We start from the raw sequence: 22726 nt of genomic DNA, 5'->3' as shown, positions 1-22726 counted from the left end.
AGTTTTTGAGGGTTCCCCTTTAGTAATTTGTAATATAAAGTGATTTTCTAAATTCATTCAAACTAGAAGAGAAAATAGGTTTGTTGTTAGTAACTGTAGCCCACAACTATGGTTAGAGAGTTATTAGTGTGAAGCAGGCTGACTTCTAGGCCCATGGCTGACCCTACACATGGAGATCCTACAGATCCTATAGCATATTTATGGATATTGTGCCTGCAGCTAAACCTAACAGGCATGGTTTACCTTGTACTGAGTAATGAATGTGTGTTTGTAATTTAATCATGATTTAAACTGTATTAAACTTTGTGCCCCAGGCCTTTTAAAAAAAGTGACTGTGACTGTAGAAATATTTGAAAAAATGAATTAGAAGTTAAGAAAGCAAATAGGTTTAAAATTTGAAAATAAGTAGAAGTGTGTGTGTGTGTGTGTGTGTGTGTGTAAAATACCTAATGCATTTCTAGCACCATGTGTAACATTTTCTCCCAGGACCTGGGCCCAAAAGATTATAGTTAGTAATTAATAATAGCTGTTATTTGCCAGGTACCTCATAGTACTGTCACTAATTCTTTTCTTTTCTTCCTTTCTTTTTTTTCCTAAGTGTTGTATTTCTTTATTTTATTTATTTATATGTGATTCTGAGAATTGAACCCAGTGCTTCACACATTCTAGGCAAGTACTCTATCACTGAGATACAGCCCCAGCCCCTGATGCCAATTCTTAAAACTGCTTTAAGAAGAAGATACTACTAGCATCCCCATTCTCATTTTGAGTGACTTGCCCAAGATCAGGTAGCTAGTACACTGCATAGGGGATGGTTTCCAAAGCCTGTGCTTTGACTATTGCACAATATGCACACAAAAAAAGAAGTGTACTTAAAGTGTACATTCAATGAGTGTATGTGAGACAATTCCATTTTGTGTGTACATTTGTAGGTGTATGTGTGCATGTACGATCATTTTGAGCAAGAGTAAGTTCTCCTTGAAAATAGATAGTGTAGTTGGTATAATAAGTTGGGAGTATAAATCATAGAGCCAAGAGACATTATTTCACTCTAAATCACAGTTTGGGCCTTGGATTCAGTTTCCTTTAAAATCAGTGTTATTGTGAGGTCCATATTAGTGTTCAAGACTATTTGTCACATACTAAATTCCACTTAAGTGTTAGCACTTAGTATTATCATTAATAAATTAATCAGTTACTTTTTCTTCTTAAATTTTGATGTACTTCTCTCCTACTTATACAAGGACTGCTGCTATACATTTAAGCTAGATTTTATAATCCGAAGGCATCAATGAACACTGACATGCTTTCCTCCTATTCAGTTGGAAAGAAGAACTGTATCTACCTCAAGGTAGGCCACTGTACAGTTAAGTTAGAGGTATGATGGAGCCATTGGAATTAAATAAATTTAGGAAGAGTTGGGAGAGAGAAAGAGACTATTTGTGGCAAGTGTACAAAACCAAGAAAAGGCTACAGGGAGGTTGAAAACAGGATGTATTAGGTAGGGAATTCCTCAAAGGTTGATTATTGGGCAGTTAGTTATTTAGGTATTGCCTAGTAGAGTTGGGTAAAGGAATCTAAGTGATAATACATCCCATTCTTTGCATCTTCTGCTATGCAATGTCATAGGCAGGCATAATTAGCACTAGTACTAAGGGACAGAAGTGTAAAGATGCATTTAGGAGCAATTTTGACAGTGGAAATTGGTGATAGTTGATTTAGTTGAAGGAAGAGAAAAAAGTTCTAGGTGATTCCTGTTTTCGTGCAAAAGGACCGAGCCAGGTGCAAACTTCATGGATCAGCACAGCCTTTATTCAGTGGTGAAATCACATATCTGGTGGACCACTTTCCTGGTGGAAAATGAGTCATTGGCCAAAGTGGGAATCTGTGCTTATATAGATTACACTGAGAGGTGACTTAAATTAATGAGCATGTCAATTTGGGGACTCAGGAATTTGAGATCTGTTTTTACTGGGCAAGATGGAGGGTCTGGGGAAGGATTTGTTTTGGGAAAGATCAATGTTTTGGCTTTTTCCCAGAGACTGTCATTCCAGGCTTGATGGATGTCTCCTCCCCAGGGCTTGTCTTGTCACTGGGAAAGAATGTATTGGGAAAGGGTCAATGTTATCAATGTATGTTGCATTCTTCCTCATTTCCTCTTCCCAGGACACACTATTTTGGGGTTTGTCATTTTCCATATTTAATAATTCCAAAGTTCGACCATCAAAGTATTATAAGAACAATGGGTGTATTGTTCATAGTAGAGATGGGAAAAACAGATCTAGCTTGTTCTGCAGTCTTGTCTAGGTTTAGGCTTTGAATTAAGAGTGACCCTCTGGAGATGACTTAGGAGCCAAAACCAACAAGATACAATTTTTACAGAGTTAAATGTAAATCATATATTTAGGTTAAGAAAAGAATTCAGTTGCACAAGTTCAGGATGTGGGTTATCTGCATGACAGCTAACTTAGGGGGGTTTGTTGGCCACAGGCAAAATTAATTATGCACCAACAATGCGCCCTGTTGCTGAAAGAGTGCATGCCATGTTAGAATGCATTAACACGAGTGTAATCATCTGCCCTAGGGAGACCCAAAGGTCGCACCAGCATCTGTGCTATGAGCTCTCATTTCTCATCTCACCCCAGGCACCACATCTTCAGAGGGGAGCACTCAGAAAGATTAGAGAGCAGACAGGATGGTCAGGGGTCTGGAAATTATGTCCTAAGGGACATGGTTAGGGGAGAATGGAGCACATTTAGGAAGAATATGATCACAATCTTCAAAAATGTAAGATTGTTACATAGGAGAATAAAACTATTTTTTATTGTTGATGTGGAAGAATTATTTAGAAGTTACAGAAAGCCAAATTACAAAAGGTAATGAATAGATGAAATTTTTGAACAGGATAAAAGAGCTCCTTTTACTGATGTGTTCATGAGGAAATGCCCAACTGTGTTTTTATGTTGGACTTGATGACTTATAAAAGGTACTTCTAATTGTGAGATGCTCTAACTCCTGTGTCAGGGGTTTATAAGAAGTTATTAACAAGAGGCTACATGCTAATTTCCAAAGGACAGAGGAGTTACGAAGAATACCAACAGAAATTCATTCTTTAGATAGTTATTGAAGTAAAGCAGGCTTTAAAACTTATCAGGTTGTATATTATATAACTGAAAAACTTTCTTTAGGAACTATCCACAACCATGCAGTGTTACTAATGAAACATGGCAAAAACTCTTTCCTGTGGGACGGTAGTGTGTGTGTGTGTGTGTGTGTGTGTGTGTGTGTGTGTGTGTATTTATTTCTGCAGATCTTTTCAGTAAACCATTTTGAACAACCTATCAAGAAGTCCTAAATTTCTCACCTCAAACATCTCCTCCTCAGAGGAGATTTTTGATTTCCTTACAATCTAATTTGACCTCATGTTACTTTTCATCTCATTTTCCTGGTTTCTTTCCTTCATATCTAGCACTGAGCACAAAAGGGAATTGGTGGTCTGTTTGTTTACTTATTTGTTGTCTGCCCCACTTCTCAACATATAAGCAGGATCTTTTGGGTCTTGTTCACAGTGGTACTTGTAACATTCAGAAGAGAGCTTCCAGTATGTTATAAACACATGATAAATATAACTGAATTCATGAAGCATCTAGGTTGTGAGACATTTCTCAAGGTAACTCAGTCTTTTCCTCAATGTTCCTGCACCTTAGGTATAATTTAAGTAATATGTGTTGAAGCCTGCATGTTTGCCAAGGCAACAGAATGTGAATACTGTCATCTGTCCTTTAGGAGAAATGTGTGAAGTTAAAGGCCACCACTGAGACTTCCTTTGGTTATCTTACTCTATGAAGGATAACCTTTCTGGGTGCTGTGGCACCACCTATAATCCCAGTGACTGAGGAGGCTGAGGCAGGAGGATTGCAAGTTTCAGATCCTCAGCAACTTAGGGAGGCCCTGTCTCAAAAAATAAAATAGAGCTGTGGATGTGGCTCAGTGGTTAAGCACCTCTCAGTTAAATTCCTGAGAGAGGGGGAAGGAAAGAGGGAGGGGGAGTGGAAGAGGGAGGAAGAAAGGAAGGGGGAGGGAGGGAGAAAAGAAAGAACGAACGTCAGGTCATATTTTCTTCACCCCCTTTTAACGTCTACATTTCACAATCTTTCTTGTAAAGCTTAGAATTTGTGTAACATTTTTTAGCCAAACTGCTCTGTAGTTAGTACATCAGATAAAGATGGCCTTTCTGGGTCATCTGTGTCTTTTGCAACATTTTTTTTCCTGGGAGCTAAACTGGATCAAAAACCAACCATGGTAATCAGTCCCCCTGTGTTATTTCTAGCTTACTTTGTACAATGATTTTTTTTTTCCTTTTCTTCAGACTCTTGTATCTTCTCCTCCCACTGGATGACTTTGTTTCATATCCTGTGTAGAAAACAGATACTGCCAGCCAGTCAGGAACCCCATCTTTCCATCACCAAACCCATTCTCTTCCCTACCTGCTCTTGCTTTCTCTACCTTTCTTCTTACTACCCCAGATGACGAGCCCCTACTCTTCTGGCCAGCATCCACTTGTACTTTGAGTCCCATCTTCTAAATCATTTGATTTTGTAATTATCCCTCTCCTTATATAATTAGTTTCTCATTTCCCATAGGATTTTCTTTTCTATCAGCATATAAATAAGCTGTACTATCTTTTTAGTTTTGAATTTAAAGGAAAAAAAATACCCTCCAGTTCTTTGCTTATTTTTTATTTTTTTCTTAATAGCAAAAGTTCTTACAAGAATTTTCTACAAGTCATTGTCTTTGCTTTCTTATATTTTATCCACAGCCCACTTCAATCAGACTTTTTTGCCCAGCACTTCACCCCTATTGTTAAGGTCACTAATGGCTTTCATGTTGCTAAATCCAGTGGCTCTTTTTGTACTTTCTTAAACTTAACCTTCCCCCCGGGAGTTGACCCGCATCTTTCTTCTTGAAATCATTTTCTTCTCCTTTTCTTTCCTCTTGGCTTATGTGACACTGCTTATCCTGGAAAGCGGGAGATAGAGACTTTTGTAATCAACTGAGGGAGAAACATGGAAGGGAGTAAATAAAGGACAGAGCAGGGAGAAAAAAATTAAAAAGGGCAAAGATATGGTTGGGATAATTTGTTACAGACTCTGAAATAAGCCTTTTCATTCAAATGACTGCAAGAATGTATTTCAACTTCACCTTTACAATAGAATAAGGTCTCCAAACTAACAAATGCATTGTGCTTGTGTACACATGCACACGTGTACACACACACACACACACACACACACATACACACGTATATAGAACAATGTTAATTCTCAGGTGAAAACACAATGGAAGTGAAACCATTACCATGAATTCTTGGGATAAGAAATTTCATTGTAAAAGTCTCTGTCTACTTTTTTTTTATATTAATTTAAACCATTGACAAAAGTCTATACCAAATATAAGTAAAAATGTAAAATTGCTCAAATTTGCACCTTAATTATTTTTCTTGTCTTGCATAAATTGATTTGTGAAAGCACCCAAGATTCATTTTCTTTTGCCCTTAATATTAAAAGTCTAAACCGTGAAGTTGATAATTGTCCATGAGTGGTAAATTACATTTGGAAATCAAAGAGCAGATTTTTTGTCTCTTGAAAAGACCAATAGAGTGGAGGAAGGGGACCAGGGGGAGGGAGGAGGGGAGAGGAAGGAAGGTATGGGGTACAAAACTGACAAAATTATATTGCGTATATAAATATATAACAATTAATGCACTATTATGTACAGTTAAAATGCACCAATAAAAATAAAAATAAAAGCCAGGCATAGAGGTGCACGCCCTAATCCCAGCGGCTCAGGAGGCAGCGGGCTCTCCAGTTCAAAGCCAGCCTCAGCAAAAGCCAGGCTCTAAGCAACTCAGTGAGACTCCGTCTCTAAATAAAATACAAAATAGGGCTGGGGATGTGGCCCAGTGGTTAAGTGCCCCTGAGTTCAATTCCCACTATAAGTAAATAAATAAATAAATAGAAAGAAAGAAAACTGCCATGCTTTAGAAAACAATCCTTTATCACTGATTTATTGAACTAAAGGACTAAGAGGGAACTTTTAAACTTTTTCTATGTGCAGTTCTTCCTATGTCTGACCAATCTGTTATTTGTAGGACAGGTACATCCAGGGTACATCTTCTCTGGCTTACTCAGACCATTTCAGTAGATGCCTTTGTGAATTTTGTGATCACACAGAGGGCCGCCAAAGTTAAAGACCCCCAGTTATATCCACATAATGGAGTGGTCTTGTTAGCTCATTTGGGAATAGTATGATGGAAGTCTTCAGATCTTTAGCTGTTTCTGATTTCCTTTTACTGAGATTTCAGTGGTTGATTCTGTGGGTCACAATGTTGGAATACTGCTGGGTTGCTCAAGTGAGTTATGAATGGGTCATTAGTTCATTTTAAAATGCCCCTTTTAATTTTTTCATAATAGCAAAAGTTCTTCCAAGAATTTTCTTACATATTACAAGAATTTGTAATATGATTTTAATGAAGTTGAGTGCTTTGATTGAGACCTAAATTGTGATTTAATTGGCATAGCATTTGAGCATGAAGCTCAAGTGAACTTCATAAAGATATTTTCAGGTGTGTAAATGAAGTAATTCTCAAATATCTTGGTTTCCTTAAGTTAGGTAGATCTGAGCAAAGGGGCTTAAATTATTTATTTTTTCATATGAAGGTGGATAATGTATGAGCTGATTAAATCTCTATATGTTTGTAGTTGAAAATACTAAATCTAGGAAACAACCTTTTAGAAGAAGTCCCAGAAGAGATGAAATACCTTACCTCCTTGAAGAAGCTTCATTTATTTGGAAATAAGATTTGTAGATTTGCATCTGGAGCATGTGGTAAGTTAGTCAAAGAATGACATTATAGTTTCAAATTTAACCCCTCATATTTAATAATATGGACTGAAATGAGAAAGAATTTTTCATGCTTTAATCATTTTTTTTTTTTTTGGTTTTGGAGCTATTTTCACTTTTAAGATTAAGAAATTTTTGAGGCACTACTTTTTTTTTTTGCTTTTCAATTTTTATAACAAATATTAATTTCCATGTAGATCTGAGAGAATAAAAAACGTTAGTGTTAAGCTTAAACCAAACTGGTGTTCATTTTCTCCTTTTCAGAATTGGTGTACATTGAGACTCTTTGGAGGTCTTTTTCCTGAGTCAGAGTAAAATATTTTGAAAACAAAAATCAAGAGGAGCTCTTTACTATTCTCCTTGTTCTTTTCATTTTTAATTTGCTCCAGCTATTAAGTCACAATTTTTGATCAAAATGTTAAATATGAGTCAATTAGGGAAGGATTTTAAAGGAAAGATATGAGATCCAATGACTTGCAGTCTTTACTTTGTGTGTGTTTTAAGCTAAATACTTCTCCATTCAGTATGCCACTCTTATTTAATAATATAGGTACAGTGGGTTTAAGGATACATTTATGACAAAGAGATCCCAGGTGGTCTATATAGCTTTAACTCATGTAGGCACTTGTAGGCATGTAACCACCTTGTTAGTTAGCTGTCATTGCAGTAACAAAATACCTGAGATAAACAACTTAGAAGGAGGAAAGGTTAATTAGGGCTCACAGTTTCAGAAGTTTCAGTCTTGGGTACTGTGTTAGTCAGCTTTCTCGCTGCTGTGACCAAAAGACCTGACAAGAAGAGGAAAGGTTTATTTTGAAGTTCACAGTTTGAGATCATAGATGACCAACTCTATTCCTTGGGGCCTGAGGTGAGGCAGAACATTGTGGTGGAAGGATATGGTGGAGGAAAGTGGCTCATGACATGGCACCAGGAAGCAGAGGGTGTTTTGTTCAAGAAAGACAAAATATAAACCCAAAAGGAACAAGCCCACTGACCCACCTCCTCCAGCAAAACTCTACTTGCCTAGGTTACCTTACCCTAGGCAGTTAATCACTGTCAGTGGATGAATGCACCAATTAGGTTAAAGCTCTCATAATCCAATCATCTCTCCTCTAGACTTTCTTTCATCATCTCTTGCATGAGCTTTTGGGGAACACCTTATACCTAAACCATAACAGGCATTTGGCTCTGTTGCTTTTGGGCCTGAGGTGAGGTGGCACATCATAGTGGAAAGTATGTGAGGAGCAAAACTGCTCACCTCAACAGTGGCTTGAAAGCAAAGAGAAGGCAGCAGGGGGTGGGGAAGAAGGGGGTGGGTTTCCAATACCCTCCTCCAGGGCTCTTCTCTACTGTCCTAACTTCTTTCCACTAGGTCCTGCATCCTAAAGATTCTACCATCTTCCAATAGCTCTATCAAGTAGGGACCAACATCAACACATGAGCCTTGGGGGAACATTCAAGATCCAAACCATAACAGTTCCTAATGGCAAAACTAGAGACACGTTATAGACTTTATGAATTTCTGTGAAATTTGGGGGACAGGGGTGCCATACATCATCAACACTGCAATCACGTTCTCATATAATAACCACGAGGTACTTTATTTATTTATATATTTTGCAAGGTTGGGGATTGAATATGCTAGGAAGGGCTGGCTCTACCATGAGTTACAGCCTCAGCTGTCAAGGTAGAAATTTGAAAATTTCCCTGTGATTTTTTATTTAAATTATAAGGTCCTGATTATCCAGGGGTAGAAGTGATTTGGCATCAGGGGTTCAGCGTTGTTCAGTGTGGGTTGAAAGCCTTGCTGTGTTACATGGGAATCTGTCCCTCTAACCAAAGCAGATTGACCAGAGTAGACATGCATCACCACCCTGAATCAGTCATACACTCTCTTTCTTGAGGGTTGTGATAGTCTAAAACAGTTTAACTGGTTTGAGAAAAATCACATGACCTGAGACAAATGGAATGAGCTAAATCTGGGTCATAAATAAATTGGTTCTGTTTCGTTGGCCATTTCAAAATTTTTAACCGGGTGCCAAAATTTTCAAGTAGGAGAGTTCACAAAAATGTCTAGATCTCTGGCTCTTTTCTGTTTTACAAAAAGAAACAACACTGCAATCATATTCCCCCCTGATAATTACAGGGAGTTGGCTACATGGTGGTGGCTCTGGTTGACAAAGCATAAGGCTTTCTTGATTCCTGTAGGCAATTGAGAGGGAGAACTCTCTTTGCCCTGACTGTGAACATTCAAACTCAGGAGTTGTGGAATGGTCCAGCATGGGAAAAGAGAGCAAATCTGTTCAAAAGAGAAAGAACATATTGGGTAGGGAGAGACAGAGCCAAGAGAGAGGATGTAAATATGGAACTCAGAGAAGCTTTAATGTGAAAATAAAGCTTCTTTCTCTTTCTTTCTTTCTTTCTTTCTTTCTTTCTTTCTTTCTTTCTTTCTTTCTTTCTTTCTTTCTTTCTTTCTTTCTTTCTTTCAGACAGGGTCTTGTTAAGTTACTGAGGGTTTTTCTAAGGTTCTGAGGCTGCCCTCAAGGTTGTTATCCTCCTGCCTAAGCCTCTGAAGTCCTGGGCTTACAGGCATATGCCACCGTGCCTGACCTCTATGAGGGTATTTGTCAACAGCAACCAAAGCAAAAAGCCAGAAGGAAAACAAAGGTGTATATAAAAGTGACTAAACCTTATTTTCTAACAGATGGCTCAAATGACTGAAATTATTTTCTAACAGATGGCTTACAAAATTTGATCCTGCTTAATCTGAACAGAAATCACCTTACGTGGCTTCCTCAAGAAGTCAGCAAGTAAGTTGTTTATGGCAAGACTTGGTTAAACATTGCCCCCTTCTCTCCATCCCCATTCAGATCCTCTGAAAGCATCGTGTCCAGCCTCATGTCCAGCCTCATGTCCTTGGGGGATTTAAACACAACACAAAGGTTCTGAGGGACTGAAGTAAAGTGATGATTTCAAGCAGATGATTTCCCCAACACTTAAGAGAACCCAGAAACAACATGACTTGGGTAGTCTAAGTGGAAAAGTGGGGGTTTGAAACAAAGTTCTAAAACTGATGTTGTTATGGATTTCTCAACTCTGGGATTCTTAGCACTTGCTCAGCCACAGAATTGGGGGCATTAAATTTTATTTTATATGAGTGTAGTAAACCATTATGAGCTTGAGGGAAAAGGTAATATAAAAGCAAAGGATTTAAAACTACTATGTCATTTTCATTTAAAAAAAAAAGAAAAAAGAAACACCCACCCATTTTATTATCACTAACAACAGCAACAAAAAATGCTGTTTTCTCCTATCCTGCACATCTGTGCAGACAGGCTGCCATTACAGTGCCTTTCCGGAGCCAGCTGAGGGTCTCATCTTTCTGCAGGCAAAACACCCTCTTGGGCTTTTCCTCTGACAGATGGAGAGAGAACTCTGTTCAGGTTTACTTTGGAGACTCTCTTTATTGCCTGTTGAACAGAAACAGATGCATTACAAAGTAAGAGCATCCAGATTTTATGGGAGGTTATGAAACTACGAATAGTTGTCCACGCAGGGCTTTCTGCAGTACCTAAAGTCTGTTCCAATTCACTTGTCTATACCTCCAGCTGAGGTATTATCTTTTACAAAGAGACTTTTATAAGGAAAGTAATATTATAAGGCAGGGCACCTAGAAAAAATTGAATTAATTTAATTTGTATAGAGGAGAAATATATATAGTAATTAAAATGCCAATAATTGGCTTCCCCCCCTCTTATTCAGCTCATCAATTGATTTATGTATTGATGAAGACATAATAACCAGAGGGTCACCTTAAAAGATCTGGTGAATGAGGTTTAAGCCATATCTTTGTGCCACCAGCCATATGACCTTGGGCAAATAATTTAACTGCCTAGGACCTCATTTTTCTCATCCCTTAACAGAAGAATTTTGACTATCTGAACGTCAAAGGCCTTGCAGCTATAGTTTGTTATAATTTCATAATTCATAAAGCTTATTTCTATTTGCAGTAGGATGTACAATATTTAAGGAATCATAAATCTCAGGTGATATGTTGAAAAGTGAAGGACAACTTTCACTGAAAAAGTAGGATGGTGAACTCGACAGGCCTCCGTTACTTTCGAGCTGGTTTTGGGTTGTCTGTATTCTTGCTTGGCCCTACATGCAAGCTGATCAGTCATCTCCCCAAGCAGAATTCCATTTCCTGACCTTGAAGTTTCTTCCCCTTTCCACTCCTTAAATGTCTTCCTCTGCACAATGAGGATGAAAGCAGTACCAACTTTATAGGGTTGTTTTGAGATTCAAATATGTTAATCCATAAAAGGGATTTAGGATTGAGTAAGTGCTCAATGGATGTTAGCTTTTATTATTATGGGAAGCTATTTTTAGTCTAACTCTTTTTCTATTTCCCTCATTCACCTCTTCCCACAGACAAAAGAGTGACTCAGTGAATTTGGGAAGAGCATTGGACACGCATGGCTTTATGGCTCCTCTCCCCCCACTCTCAAGTTAGCAGTCACCTCAGCAGGAAAGCCTGTGAATTAAAGTTCAATTCAGAAGAGGGCTAGTAAAGAATCTGAGAAGAATCAGGGCAGCTCTATGCTTCTCCTTCTGAGTCCTGTCTTATTTCTCAATTTGTTTAGAATCCAGAAGAGATATAGAGAAAAAGAGGATGTGTGGTGTTTTGGCTTGCTTAAGCCAGAGTAGAAGTTCATGAGCTTACTGTCAAAGCAGGGGAGGTCAGAGTTTTACCACTGAAGGACTTTGTCATAGGTGGATCTTCACAGCTTCACAAGGAGGAGAATGTAGGCATCTTGGAGACAGAATCTCTGAAAGACAGGCAAAGTGGAAGGAACCAAGCCAAAGGACTCATTTTGTCCAAATTCACCACTAGTGAGGTTGTTATGTGAAGTCATTCATCAGCTCACTGGGGAGGAAGGAGGACAAGAAGCTGTAAGCGTAGTTCCTCCTCAGTTATTCTTTGGAAAAGTAATTTTCCCTGCTCTGTAGAAATGCAACCAAAATGGATACTTGTTTCCTCCCTCTCCTTTTAACTCCCCCCAAGTGCATGCTGAACACATTTGTAACAGACCCTGAGTTCATTTAGTGCCTTGAAGTAAAAAAGAAAAAAAAGCCAACTCCCATATAGTAATCCAGAATAAAGTCAATTAAACTAATGATGATACTGTGATAAAAATCAAACAGGGCCGAGTTCTGTTTCCCCAGATGTGAAGACTGAACACCCAAGAAACGCTGAGGTGTAGGAAGCAAGTTTTATTTGAAGGATAGAACAGAGATAGAAGGGGCCCCAGAGCTGGATATCCAAAGTGGGGGTGACTTGTCCCTTTTATACATTGGGAATTCCTTTGTTCTCATGTTCTCCTCCCCTTATCTTGCCTCTCTCCTCTCCCCATCTGGCTATGTGACAAATCACTCAAAAGATGGGCCAAGAGTGAACCAAGCAGGAAGGTAGCAGCCCAGGAAGCATTAATTAACAACTCTACCACTCCTTGCTGGGTGAAACAATCCCTGGGGCAGGTTACCTTAGCAACAGGAGGAAGGGGAAGGGCTTTGAAAATGTCAGCATTTGATTTCCTTTGATTTCCTTTCCTTTCTAACCAGCCCCCCCCCATCTTGCTGATCAGATTCAATTATTCATTTTCTACATTGACTGCCTTTTGCCTCCCCCCAACCTGCTTCAATGATTATAAAAATGACTAATAAAGAAAACTCTCCATCCCTTTCTTCATAGGACCTACTCAGAAAATTCCACTCCCTTTCAATCTGAGTTTTTCCTTCTATGACCCTTTGTACTCCTTGCAAATGAGTTTGCTTTTTACTTTACCAAGGATTTTGAGCTCCCTCAATTCCCTTCTTTCAACCCCTTTGTCTTCATTGGTCAACTTCTTTTCTTTCTCTCTGGCTCCCTCAAGGTCTCTCTAAGGTGCTCTTTCCATAGCTTTTGTTCATTCTTTCCTGCCCCCCATTTTATTGTACATCCTTTTCAAAGGTCAATAATGTACTTAAGTTAGCCAAATCTTACGGCATTTTCTCTCTGCTGAATAAAAATCACATAAAATTCATGATGGTATACTTCAAAGAGTTTTGACAAAAATACAAACATCAATAATATATAGAATATTTCCTATAATCCAGTGATTTCCTCATGTTCCCTTCTAGTGGATTTTTACTTCTCATAAGCAACGAATACTGACTTTTATCTCTACAAGTAAGTTTTACCTGTTGTAGAACTAAATGAATGGAATCATACAGTATACAAAACTTCTTTTGTGTTTGTCTTATTTTGTTTAGTGCATATATATATGTATATAAGAGAGAGAGAAATAGAGAGAGAAATAGAAAAGAGAGAAATAGAAAGAAATAGGAGAGAAGAGAGAGAGAGAGAGAGAGAGAGAGAGAGAGAGAGAGAGAGAGAGAGATTCATCTTATGATGCTTTTATCAATAGCTCATTTTTTTGTTTATCCTAAATAGCATTTTATTGCATGAATGAGCTGTAAAGCATTATATTTTTCTTCTGTTTATGCACATTTGGGTTGTTTTCAGTGTGGGGTTATTATGAATTAAGCTATCAAACATTCTTGTGCAAGTCTTTTTGTGGAGTTATGTTACTTCCATTTCAATTCCTAAGAGTGAAATTATAGAATCAAAAGGTAAAAGTGTAGGTATTATGTAACTTGTGAAAGATTTACCAAGTTTTAACAAAGTGTATGCCTTTTTACAAAAATTGTATCCATTCTGGTATGTGTGAAGAAAAGTCTCATCATAGTTTCAGTTTGCATTTTCCTGATGGCTACGGACTTAAGCACCTTTTAATGATCTTATTCACTCTTTATATATCTTCTTTTGTGAAATATTTTTGTCATTAAAAATATCTGTGTTGTTTCTTGCAATTGAACTGTAAGGATTCTTTAATGCATTTGGGATACAAGTGAAATGACAAGTTCATGTACTGCAGATATTTTCTTCCAGTCTGCAGTTTATCTTTTAATTTTCTTAATGGTAACTTTTGATGGACTGAAGTTTTTAACTTTGATGATGGCAATTTATAAATATTTTTTCTTTTATGATTAGAGCTTTTGGAGAGTCTTTTAAAAGAAACTTTTCCTGGCCAGACACAGTTGAAAATTATAATTATAACTCAGACACAGCGGCACAACCTGTAATCCCAATGGCTTACGACGCTGAGACATGAGTTCAAAGCCAGCCTCAGCAAAGGCAAGGTGCTAAGCAACTCAGTGAGACTCTGTCTCTAAATGAAATACAAAAGAGGGCTGGGGATGTGGTTTAGTGGTCCAGTGCCCCTGAGTTCTAACCCCAGTATCCCCCGACCACCCAAAAAAGAAATCTTTTCCTATCCCAAAGTTTTCTATCTTTTGTTTTTTAATGATTGTAGTTTTAATTTTCATTTGGATCTATCATTCATCTTGAATTAATGTTTGTATATGTATGGTGGAAGGGGGTGGTCAAAGTTCATCCAGTTTCTAGAACATTTTGTTCAAAAACTCCCTCTTAGTTGAATTGCTTTGACACCTTTGTCAAAAACCTATTGATCATTTATGGATCATTTGGACTTTATTTTGTTCTGTTGATTTATTTTACTGTCTCAGTCCATTTGGGATGCTCTAACATACCATAAACTGGGTAGCTTATATACAACAGATTTTTTTTCCTTATAATTCTAGAAGCTGGTAGATTTGATATCTGAGAGGACACATTTTCTGGTTCAGAGAACAGTGCCTTCTCCTTGTGTCCTCACATAGTAGAAGGGGCAAGGCCACTCTGGGGCCTTTTATATAAAGCTGTGATCCCATTTATGAAGGTTCCACCCTAATGACCTAACGGTCCCACCTTCTAATGATCTCCCAGTGGTGATGGGTCTCTAACATATGAGTTTGGGTGGGTGGCGGGGGACACAAATAGTGAATCCATTACACTATCGTTTTTTTTTTTTTCCCCCCCCAGGACTGAACTACCTTGGTTACTGTAGCTGCCTTGTAAGATTTGAAACTGGATTGTAGGAATGCCTCCATACCTCCCCCTCCCCTTTCCTCTTTCTTTTCTTTCCTTCCTTCTTTTTAATTTTGTTTCTTTAGTACTAGTTCTTGCTATTCTGGGTCCTTTGAATTTCCATATAAATATTAAAATTGATTTGTCAATTTTAATATCAAAAAAACCCATTGAGATTTTTATTTGGATCTCTTACTGAATCTACAGATCTATTAATGGAAAAATTGACATGTTAGCAGTATTTTTTTCTTTCTACACTTGAATAAGATGGATCTCTACTTTTGTTTAGAATCCTTTTAAATTTTCTGAGTTATAATTTATAGTTTTCAACATAAAGGTCCCTCATGTCTTTTGTTAAATGTTTTCTCACCTATTCTATAGAGAGTTTTAAAAATTATGTTTCTACAGATGGAATTCCTTAAACTGTATTTTCCGATTGTGGCTACAAGGTAGAGATAGAATAGATCTTTAGAATATTGACGTTATAATTTCTCTCTCTGCTTTCAGTTTTAGCCTTTAGTTTGTTAATTTCAATTATATCTCTTTGACATTTAAACTCAACATTTAAATTCTTGACCATCCCTTTGATTTTTAAGTACTCTTCTCCCACGCCTTTAGAGATTACTAGTTGATCTGAGTCTTTTTCTATTTCTCTACTCATGACTTCTCTGTGTGCCTTTAAGTTTTAATTGTCAGGTATTCATTTTTCTGAGGACTCTTCCTGTTGGCTTCCCCCACTCTCTTTCCCCGCCTCCATTTTCTTCTTTTTTCTCCTGTCACTCACATGGTTTCCACCATTGTGTGCATGGAGTCCCCTCTCAGTTGCTCTCACTGGTGATTACATCCCTTCCCTAACCTCTAGTCTCACACTTTCAACTGCCTAAGAATAATAAGAGAAATAATTCTGACTTTGAGACCAGAGATGATACCCGTGTGGAGAATCAGATTCTAAGTCCCTGTTCCCCTGGGGCACCTGAAAATCGCTGAGGAAAGAGCAAAATGACTCTTCCACAGTGGAGGGGGTCAAAAGCTGGTGCCCCAGGGAGTGAGGGAGTCCTTTTATAGATTTCAGATTTCCTTTGTTCTTATGCCCCCACTTCTCATTCTGCCCTCATAACCCCAAAACATGGAATGATCCAAATGCAGGAACAAGCCACACAGGGGTACAGGCAGAAAGGGAGCCACCCAGGGGCTACTCATTCACAACTCCTTGTAGGGAGGAATAATTCCCTGGAGGCAGGTAAACTTGGCAACAGGTTGGGGGAGGGGGAAGTCTCTGGAGGTATTAGCATTTTATTTCCTTTTGAATCAGCCCCCATCTTCCTCACCCAGTCATTCACTACCTACACGGACTGTCCTTTTGTCCACTGGCCTCAACTTCAGGGTTATACTGATTATTATATTTAATACACAATTCATGCTCAGTGGTAACAATTCCCTTCTGTTTCCTTATTCATAACATTTTTATAGCTTAGCATTCCCTCTTGTTGTTTTCCTCTTTTACTAGTTCTATTTTTCAGAATAAAATAAAAACTGTTAGTTCTTCCAAAAAAACTTGTGATACACCTCAAGTGCAATATCTGCCACAGTAGACTCACATTTCCTTCATATTCATTTCCCTATCATCTTCCTTTCTTTTAAAAAAATTTTTTTAGTACCTAGTGGTATTTTCCTTCTGAGTCACATCTCTGGTTCTTTTTATTTTTTTATTTTGAGACAAGGTCTCACAAAGTTGCTTAGAGCCTCATTAAGTTGCTGAGGTTGGCTTTGAAATGGGGATCATGGGGGATCTTCTGCCTCAGCCTCCAGAGCCTCTGGGATTCAGGTATACACCACTGCACCTGGCTATCCAGTACATTTTTTATCTTCACTTTCTGGTTTTAATGTCTTTTTCTAAACTGTGGTATCCAAAAGAGCAAAATTTGTAGTTGATTCATCTTTGTGTATTCCAGAGCAAAAAATTAATACTGCTTGGTACTCGATATGTGTTTACTATTTATATATATCTATTTATACCTATATCTCTATCTATCCTTCCACATGTATATGCATGTCTTTCTTTGTCCTCTAGCTTCCTTTTTGATAGTTAATGTATAAGTATAAAGATTGAAAATAAAAATTTACTTTTAAAAAAATCTATATATTTATTATATAACATACTTATGACATAGCCATCTGATTATAAAGAAATCCTTTTTTTAATATTTATTTTTTAGTTTTAGTTGGATACCATATCCTTATTTATTTATTTTTATGTGGTGCTGAGGATCGAACCCAGGGCATCACCTGTGTTAGACGAGTGCTCTACTGCTGAGCCACAACCCAATCCCCTAAAAAGAAATCTTTAAAAATTAAATTTCAGCAAAGACTTTTTTGCTAAAATGACTTACAGTAGATGTGAACACTTGACTAAAGTGAACCTCAGATGAGGTACGTAAAATAAGTGACACATGGCTTCTAATGGGTTGTGCCTATACTGTGGATTCTCTTATTATGAATTTCATTCATATGCTTTTTTTTTAAGATTAAAAAGCCTTACACATCTGAGTTTAAATTGCAATAAGCTAGTCAGCATTCCCACAGAACTTTGTCTCCTTAAGAATCTTCGTGAACTTCAACTTAACTACAATGAACTCAGTTGCATACCTGAAGAGATTAAGTTCTTGAAGAAGCTCCGGAAGTTTCTTCTGGTCAGGAACTACATTGAAGTTTTGCCAGAGGTAAGCAAAGCATGGAACCTTGTATTTTTGTTTTGTTTAAGTGAGTAGTATATGTTTAATCTATAACCATCTATATAGAATAAAAGCACAGGTTCATTTGAAATATGTGCTGGATGTCTTCAATTTTTCCTCTTTATCTGTCATCAATTCTTTATAACCTGCTCTGTGCCTGGGCAGTTTATTAGTTATAGGCATCTAACAAAGGAGTTAGAGCTCCTTTGTCCTCTGGCTTCTTCTTGGATATAATCAATGATATCCGTTAGTTCAGAATGAAAGGGCATGAGGAGAGAGAACCAGAAGCAATTACTATGGCACCTTCTCTGGCAGGGTGAGCTAGGTTTAAGGAACCACTTTTCTAAGGTTTGAGGAACCTTAGCTTCCTTAAAACTAGTCTTTTATAAATAGTGCCTTTACTAAACTTTCCTCAGATTTCCCAGTTCGAGAGTTCTATTCTACCAGGAACATGTCAATACATTTACCTTCCTTCCTTATGCAAATTAGAAATAATTTGACAAGGAATGCATGTTGTGTAAGGGGGGTCCGGCGAAACGTCGGAGGGAGAGACCACTCAAGAGACTGACTCCATGCAATTGGCAAAAGGGGATTTATTGAGGATCCATTCCAGCGCGCTGGGACTCTGTGCTCACTCAAGAAGGGAGAGCAGCCCAGAGCCCAGAGCAGAGTTCAAGCAGAGCTTAAGTACACTTTTTGGAGAGGGTGGGGGGCTTTGCATACATCAGAACAAATCATCATGAGGCGCGGGAAAATTGAACAACAACCCTGAGTTAGGATTAGTGCATACATTGGCGGGAACAGATTGGACAGGGGTGATTGGTGCTCCTAAGTGGGGTACACATTCAAACTGATTGGTTTAGGTCCTGCAATGCCTACGTGCCAAGCAACTCAGAACCCTTAGCTATTAAACAACCAGAAAGTCAGTGGAAATATTTACTGGGCAGTTCCAGCATTGTCCTAACAACTTTACAGAGATTACAGGTTCCGGGGATAGCAGAAGAATTTTAACAATACCTAGTCTTTACTTTTTAGCCCAGGCCTTGCCATTTAGAAGCTTTACAATGCCCGGTCTTTTACACTTTAACTCAGACTTTTGCAGCTTAGAATCAGCTTAGAAATTTTACCTTTACAGTTGTACAGCAAAATCAAGGAACAAAAAATTAGCAGATTAGAGCAGTTTATGCTAAGTGAAGCTTGCCAATCCCTAAAAAACAAATGCCAAATGTCATCTTTGATATAAGGAGAGCAACTAAGAACAGAGCAGGGAGGAAGAGCATGAGAAGAAGATTAACATTAAACAGGAACAAGAGGTGGGAGGGAAAGGGAGAGAGAAGGGAAATTGCATGAAAATGGAAGGAGACCCTCATCGTTATCCAAAATTACTTATAAGAGGAAGTGAGGGGAAAGTGGGAAAGAAAAAACAAGGGAGAGAAATGTATTACAGTAGATGGGATAGAGAGAGAAGATGGGAGGGGAGGGAGGGGAGGGGGAATAGTAGAGGATAGGAAGGGCAGCAGAATACAACAGACACTAGTATGGCAGTATGTAAAAATGTGGATGTGTAACCGATGTGATTCTGCAATCTATATATGGGGGAAAACTGGGAGTTCATAACCCACTTGAATCAAATGTATGAAATATGGTATGTCAAGAGCTTTGAAATGTTTTGAACAACCAATAAAAAAAAATAAAGGACTGTGGGTGTAGTTTGATGGCAAAGCACCCCTGATTCAGTCCTCAGTACCACAGGAAAAAAAAATTAAAATAAAAAGAGTAATAACTTGCAATTTGATTCTAAAAAAATTAGCAGATTGATTAGGCATGTATATAAGTGAAAACTCCCTACCATTTCACTTTTCTTTTATAAGAATAATACTTTTAAAATTTTTATCTATACTATAATCTGTGATGACATGGTGGTAGGCTGTAATTGAGTACATTTCAAAAATTTTATCCTAAAAATTCCAATTTCTGTAAACACATAAAATAAATGTTAAAATTATAAAATAAATCTATTAAAACAAATTTTTGTTTGAGGGAAATCTATAAAAGCTGCAATGCATCATCATATGAAACAATTTTTTTATTGTTCACAACAGCTCTGTGACATCACACTTCTTATTATCACCATTAGAATAAGGAACAAGAACAGTTGTAACTTGACACAATATTGAAAGAGAAAAGGGGGTGATGCCCATATCTGTCTGATTTAAACATGTGTTCATCAAATTTGACCTTACTCTTATTGCAATTTTATAAATCCCAAGAAGTATAAGTTTTTAAAATTAAAATTATAATCAGTCCTATCATGAACTTTCATCTAAAATAATGCCTTGGATAATTTAATTCTTTGGACATTTAATGTGATTCAATCTGTCATTTTTATTTTTTGCTTGCATTATAAGTGATAAGGCATTATAAAAACTCTTTGTTTTGATAAAGAGCAAATTATGAATCTTTTCTTCTACATTGTAAATTACATTTACACTTCTTGTGGCTTTAGAAGTAAGGCAGATAGATCATAAGGTAACAATGGCAGCAGAATTTGAAAGCTCCCCAAAAGAATTTCAGAATTCATAAACAAAGATAGATAATTAGGAACTAAAATAAGAGTGGTTAACATAAGGTCTAATCCATCTTTCCCCAAACCATTCTCCAAGGGTATGAGTCTTGTGTATTCTTTTGAGAACATGTGTTTTCAAAGATGCTATCATGGACTGAATGTTTGTGCCCCTCCAAAATTCATATGTTGAAACCCTAACTTACAATGTAATGATACTAGCAAGTGGGGACTTTGGAAAGTGATTAGGTCATGAGGGTGGACCCTCATAAATGGGATTATTGCCCTTATAAAAGAGGCCTCAGAGGGCTCTAAAGCTCTCTTTCTACCCTGTGAGGATCTGAGAAGTTAGCAGTTTGCAACCCAGAAGAGGATATGCTGGAGTCCTGACCTTGGACTTGCAGTCTCCAAAAATGTGAGAAATAAATTTTTGTTGTTCATAAATTTCCCAGGCTGTGGTACTCTGTTTTAACAGCCCAACTTAGATAGGTATATCACCCCTTCTTGGAGATTTAGAAAATGCATTAGTATGTTAAAAGTCTTGCGAAGTCCTATAGTAAAGCGGCTTAACTTTGTTAACAGAGAATTTCCTGAATTTAACTTAGATTTCTTACTTGATAGCAATATTCCATGGAATCTGCTTTTGTAAAATAGGACAAATGACAATTTTTTAAAAATTTAAAGATGTAATTCATATGTTTTCATTCATCATAATGAATACTATGAATACTATCCTTTAACTCAGTGATTAGTATATAGGTGACATATTCAGTGATTAGTATATAGTTGACATTAAATATATGGTTATGTTTTTCTTCCTAGCATCCATCTATGCTTATTCTCATAATGGTATCAGCATTCAGCTTTGTGAAATTCCCCCTTCTCCAATCACTTTGTGATGTTTCCTTAGTGTTGACCTTTCCCACTGGTCAGGTCAGGTCAGGTCCAGCATATCAGAATATTCCATCCCACTAGACGTAGTGACTTGGTCAATGATAGGCATTTGACTTAAGCTAGATCAATGAGAAGGAACTTTGCTGGACTCATGGGAAACGAATGCATTCTTTGTGTTGTGATTGGTAAACTGGGAGAATGCAAGCCCAGATCTACTAGTTTCTATCTTGCCATTCTTTAGGAGACTCTGACTTCAATGTGCTGTCACAAAAGAAAGAGACAATGGCACTACTGAACACCGAGAACCAGCTGTAGACAATATCAATATTTAAAAATTTTTCTGTTACCTCAATTTACCCATTTGTTTGTTTGGGTTGGGTTTCTATTAACTTGCAATCTAAAGAATCCCAAGAAGTTAATACACATGACATGCATAAAAGACATTTCATAATCTGAATTCTTCTTTCCTCAGACCTTTTTGCTTACTATCTTTTGGACCAACTACATGCCTTATGGTTATCTCCTAGGGATTCTTGTCTCTTAATTGAACATTCTTTATTGCAAACATATCAAACAATCTCAGCTTAAACTTTATTTCTTCTGGAAAGCCTTGTCTGATCTCATAATACCAAATGCCCTATAATTTTCTCTCATATTTCTGTATCTTTAACGCTTCAGAACACTTGCAATTCACACAGTACAACTTTGTCATCACTCATTTGTGAGTTTTTAATTCTTGATTAAGGAATTTTGGAGAATGTAAATATGTAAAGATAAAACCAAGTCAAGAACAAAAAATATCAAGAGGGATCAATAGCAGCAGTCATGAATAGCAAGAACAAAAAATGGACAAGAAACTTAACAGCCATAGAGTTAGCACTATCAAGTGTTTCAAGTGGCTGGAAAGCCCTTATACTTTAACTTGTAGATTCCGAGGACATATTGAGAGTTGGAAAGTCTTTTAAGCTAACACAATAATGAGAGTATCATGGCAATGGAAGGTTTTGTGGGACTTAAGGAGAGGACTTTGTGTGTAATAGATGGTATATTTCCCTTCAAGGACCTGTTACTCAGCTGTAGGAGTTGGGACAGCAGACAGGCTTAGTTAGCTATTCAGTTGCAGGGAACCTCCTTTCTTCTCCAAGCTCATTCTCTTCCTGGAACCTCCCAAATTCCGTGATTGACAGCAAGGAAGGGTTATAAATAGATGGCTTTTTCTGCCTGATAGAGAACAGTTTGGATGGCAATACTCACAGGAGCTCCCGACCCAGTTGAGTGAAGTCTATTGGGTCTGTAGCCCACCTTGACTTTTCCATTTGCCAATTCTACTTATTGACCCTGCTTTTTATAGGGTTAGGTCCTTAAAAACCATCTAGTACCCCAAATTCCATCTCAACATCTGCTTTTAGGGAATGAAACCTGTGATAAGATCAAAGAGATAGACAGTTGTCACCACTAAAGAGACATATACCATTCTCCAGGGAGAGGTTGGTCATTAAAATAAGAGTGACTGTTCAGAACTCTCTCGACAAGTGGTTGAAATCATTTAGTGTATCATGCCCATATTTTTCTTTTTTTTTAAAGAGAGAGAGAGAGAGAGAGAGA

The 22726-nt window shown here is 37.5% G+C and overlaps 1 protein-coding gene across 2 annotated transcripts in view; it reads left to right on the top strand.

Annotated features, from left to right (window-relative positions):
• Lrrc69 (leucine rich repeat containing 69) overlaps nucleotides 1-22726 on the top strand; it is a 108825-nt gene that overhangs the window by 10192 nt on the left and 75907 nt on the right. The window contains exons 2-4 of one of the 2 annotated variants that reach the window (XM_026384994.2): nucleotides 6762-6888; nucleotides 9641-9713; nucleotides 17457-17652. The exons of the other annotated variant lie outside the window; for it this stretch is intronic. Of the exons in view, the coding sequence (XP_026240779.2) occupies nucleotides 6762-6888; nucleotides 9641-9713; nucleotides 17457-17652 (396 nt within the window). The remainder of the gene's footprint in view (nucleotides 1-6761; nucleotides 6889-9640; nucleotides 9714-17456; nucleotides 17653-22726) is intronic. 2 annotated transcript variants of the gene reach the window in all.

The sequence above is a fragment of the Urocitellus parryii genome, chromosome 7, assembly GCF_045843805.1.
Source record: "Urocitellus parryii isolate mUroPar1 chromosome 7, mUroPar1.hap1, whole genome shotgun sequence".
Lineage (NCBI taxonomy): Eukaryota > Metazoa > Chordata > Mammalia > Rodentia > Sciuridae > Urocitellus > Urocitellus parryii.
This window is presented reverse-complemented; position numbering and strand designations above follow the sequence as displayed.